A 4451-nucleotide genomic window follows, 5' to 3' on the forward strand; every position below is an offset into this window, starting at 1 on the left:
AAGTCAACATGCTGATTACTATATAAATACATCAAATTACGTTTCTTAAAATTTGGCATCAAATAAAAAAATGTAGAAATAGTTGTTGATTATAGCTATTACTAATGTGGAAAAAATAACCTTTGAAGTGTGTGGTACGTGGTTTGCTTGCAGATACTCTTATATGTCTATATTTTTAAACATACTGTAAGATTCATTGTGCGTGATGCATCTGATGTATCAAAATTGAAGTTGTATGGATGGATATGTAACTGATGTATTAGATCAAAAATATTTGATGAAGCATACGCTCACGGGTCTAGACCGTTCACATCCATCAACCGCATGGAAAAAATATTGTAGTGAAGCCATCTATATTGAACCCCGCAGTTTCGAATCTACGTCCTATATGCCCATCACCTTGGCACTTAATAGCGAAGCCGACGACTGAATTTGCATAGTGAAAAACAACATTATTTACTAACCTTTCCTTTTAAAAGAAAATTTGAATTCAACCATAAGAACTCTTGCACCAGCCTAATCTAAGTTGATTTGTCTGGTGTACAAGAACCTGATATCGGGGACAGTAGTGACGTCACACACGGAGCGACTGGACGCCTAGAGCCACTTGGGCGAGCAGACTGTCCAGGGCGTGCGTTTGATCAGGCAGCACCCATTCATCGTTCATATATACAAGCATCTAACTAACTATGATGATGTGTTCACGCCAAAACTGCTGCTATGGCATATGATAGGTGTGCTCCTGTAATCCATTGAGGCGTGAAAAACCTCAGAAATACAATGTTGGCGGAATAATTTCCAACGGAGAATTAATCAATGGAAATCATACGAGCCACCACACCGGCACCCACATGCGTCAGCCACCAGGACATGCCGTCGTCCTTCCCGCACAAGACCGTGGAGGAGCCGAGGAGAGGTCGCGGAGCACGCGTCCAACATGGCACCATGCTGTCGAGCACCTGGACCTGGGGTCGAGGAGCATGATTCTATATCGACGAAGGGCAGAATACAGGGAAGCAAGTGTTAGCGAGGCGAGGCAGTGGAGGTCGAGCGGCGCCGAGGAGCCAAGGACGGGTTGGGGCTGGCGCTGGGCAACAACGCTAACCCTAGCGCCGCCAGTTCAACTTCAGGAGGAGGGAGTGCGTATGCATGTTAGGCGCTCGTTGGGGCTGGGCTTCGGCCTTCGGCCCATGTGCGATGTACGGATGATCGAGGAGCCCTAAAAAAAAGAGCGACGAGGAAAACACTGGTATCAGACGAAACGTATGAGGGAAAACGGAACGTTTCGTTTTTTTAGGTAGTAGAGATAAAGATATACGGCCGAATGCTAACAAAAACCATACGTAAATCCGTTCCCGAGCACCGCTAGTCAAACAAGCGAGCGAAAACGGATGTCCTCGGGTCAAACCAAATGTGCGGTCAAAGCAATATCTCAGCACCCAATTGGTCAAAAAGCTAACGTACATCACGGTCACGGCTATTTAAGGTGTTTGTTCCGAAGTCGCTTCAGTATTTACTTCTGGATTTGACAAAAGCGACCTCGCTCGTCCATCATCTCACCGAAATCACTGCATCTACGATACTTTTCTTCCGACATTCGTACGACCTGGAAACCGACGGCGTGCTGCTTTTTGCTGCTATCGCGTGGATGATGTTGAACATCGTCGGATGAAAGATGTCGTATGTAGAGCAACGTTGTCACTTAATCATGGCTACAAACATGATTATGTTTTCAGATCATACGCGGTAGTATGGTATGGAGAAACGGGAAAATGTCTCAGTCCTACGCCAATTAATGAGTATGAGTGTAAAAAACAAATCAAGGTGGATGTCGAAATTCTTATAGAACTACTCCCTCCATTTCAAATTATTTAGGTCGGAGTATGTAACTTTGCTAGTTTTTTCTCCATTGACAATTACAAATATACTCCCTCCATTCTAAATTATAAGATGTTTTGATTTTTTTAAATCAGATGTATATGGACACCTATTAGTATGTTTGTTCACTCATTTCAGCCTATGTATAGTTTGTATCGAAATATCTAAACCATCGTATAATTCGCAACGGGGTAGTATTTCTTTTGGCAAGCTACTTTGTTTTCCCATTTTGTCGGTAAACTGCTTGTGTTGAGTATATATAGCTTGCTTGTGTTCGGAGGACGTGAGCTAATGCATTCACTTGCTTGCGTACACATGGAGACGTCGGGGGGCGGCACGGCGCAGCACCACTTTGTGTGCCCCATCTCACTGCAGCCCATGCAGGACCCGGTCACGGCGCCCACCGGCATCTCCTACGACCGACGCGCCATCGAGCGGTGGCTCGCCAACGGCCACGCCACCTGCCCCGTCACCGGCCGGCCGCTCTCCCTCACCGACCTCACCCCGAACCACACCCTCCGCCGCCTCATACTCTCCTGGCATCCCGCGTCGAAGGTGGCACCTGACGTGGCGCCGACGTTGGAGCCCGATGATCCTGAGGTCGCTGTGCTCGTCGCGAAGGTGATGTCCCCGACTTCTTGCCCAACGGCCGATGTTCTCTGCGAGGCGGCGTCTTCTGCCGCTGTGAACATCACGGCGCGGCGGTGCATGGTGCGCGCCGGCGTGCAGTGGCGCGTGCTCCGTCTATTCTCGTCGTGCGGCAAGACGAGCTCGCGCGCTGTGATGCCCACCGTTGAAGCGTGCCTGGCTCTCCTTGACGCGCTCGACGTCTCCGCCGACGAGCTCCGGCCTCTCGTTTCCGGCAACCACGACCTCGTCGACGCGCTGACGCACGTGCTGGTGACGCTCGAGAATGGGACCTACACCGGCGGCGGCGGGAACACGACCAGAGACAGCGCGGTGCGGCTCCTAGACTCCGTGATCGAGTCGGCTGACGTGGTGCTGCTCGAGCGGCTGCGTCCGGAGCTCTTCCGCGCCGTCACGGCGGTAGTGCGCGACCGTACCGTATCCCCTGGCGCGACGCGCGCGGCGCTCCGTGCCCTCCTCAACTCGTGCCCCAGCGGCAACGGCAAGAACCGCGTCCTCATCGCCGAGGCCGGGGCGGCGCACGAGGCCATCGAGCTGGAGCTGTCCTCCTGGCCCTCGTCCCCGAGCGGCAAGAGCAGGCGCGTCACGGAGCTTGTCATGGCGCTGCTGGCCCGGCTGTGCGCGTGCGCGGAGGGGCGGGCTGCTGTGGTGGCGCACCCCGCGGGGATCGCACTGGTGGCAAAGCGTGCGCTGCGCGTGTCCGCGGCAACCGACACGTCCGCTGTGCGGGTGCTGGCGGCGGTCTGCGGCAGGGCGGCGTCGCCGGAGGTGGTGCGGGAGATGGCCCGCGTGGGCGCAGTAGGGAAGCTCTGCTGCATGCTGCAGGCCGACTGCGACCGAGACGTGAAGGAGACGGCGAGGGCCGTGCTGAGGATGCACTCCGGCGTGTGGTGCGGGTCGCCCTGCGTCAGCGCCTACCTGCTCTCTAGGTACCTCTAGTTAGCTGCCATGTCACACTTGCATTGGTGCATGGTGGAACTGGAACATGCTTGTTGCGACATCCTGTTGGTTAATTGGATTTGTTGGTTCCTTGATCAATTCTTGCTGGTTTGTAAGATAAACTGAAGTTGAAATCCCAAATTGGGCACTTGAGGTGTCACTGACATGTGGGGGCCAAGAGATGTCATTTTCATGACTCGTGACTCGGGAGTTGTGACATCTTTACAAATGCTAACCGCACATTACCATGGTTCAAATAGTTCAAATAAGGCGGACCAGGAGTCGACGAGTACATCACTGTGGAATAAATACAGTATGAACCATGCATGCGTGCATGCACCAGTGCATCACGTGTTGTAAAGGGCAAGAGTCAGCAGACTTGGAGCTCCTTGACTGAGACACAATACACATATACCCCGCATCCGTTTCATATCAATTCTTGTTTTGGTTACGCAGCTTTCGATCACTGTGTCGGCATATTGATGTAGTCTTCAAATCAAACTTTGTAAAATTTAACCAAATTTATATTTAAAAAATAGCATTCTTTTTTTTACGGGGTAAAAAATAGCATTCATCATGATATCAAATCAATATCCTCAAATCGGTCATGGAATATATTTTTATATTATATTTCATTTTGTATTTTAAAAAAATAAATTTGGTTAAACTTCACAAAGTTTGACCGAAGCAAAACTAATGTGCCAAGTAATATGAGAGGTATATATATCACCGTATTCAACATATACTACCGTCGGTCATGTCCCTACATGTTAGTTGTATGAAAGTAAAAATAAGGGACGTCGACGCCCTAGATACAACTGATATACTGGTCAGTCAAGTCGCCAATTACATGCACTATCTAAATACACCTGTGTTACTACAGGGTGAAATAATATCTAAAGAATTGTGGCGTGTGAACAAATTTTACTTGGGCGGGTGGCGTCCACTGCGTTGTGATTGATTGCATGCGAAATTAACTAGTACCT

General features: G+C 50.1%; 1 protein-coding gene across 1 annotated transcript; it reads left to right on the top strand.

Annotated features, from left to right (window-relative positions):
* Positions 1–2190: 2190 nt before the first annotated feature.
* Positions 2191–3619, top strand: LOC119325986 (E3 ubiquitin-protein ligase PUB23-like). Its single transcript, XM_037599702.1, has one exon. The coding sequence runs from the start codon at positions 2194–2196 to the stop codon at positions 3463–3465; it is 1272 nt and encodes a 423-aa protein (XP_037455599.1). The 5' UTR covers positions 2191–2193; the 3' UTR covers positions 3466–3619.
* Positions 3620–4451: the final 832 nt, after the last annotated feature.

Source organism: Triticum dicoccoides, chromosome 6B (genome assembly GCF_002162155.2).
Source record: "Triticum dicoccoides isolate Atlit2015 ecotype Zavitan chromosome 6B, WEW_v2.0, whole genome shotgun sequence".
Classification (NCBI taxonomy): Eukaryota; Viridiplantae; Streptophyta; class Magnoliopsida; order Poales; family Poaceae; genus Triticum; species Triticum dicoccoides.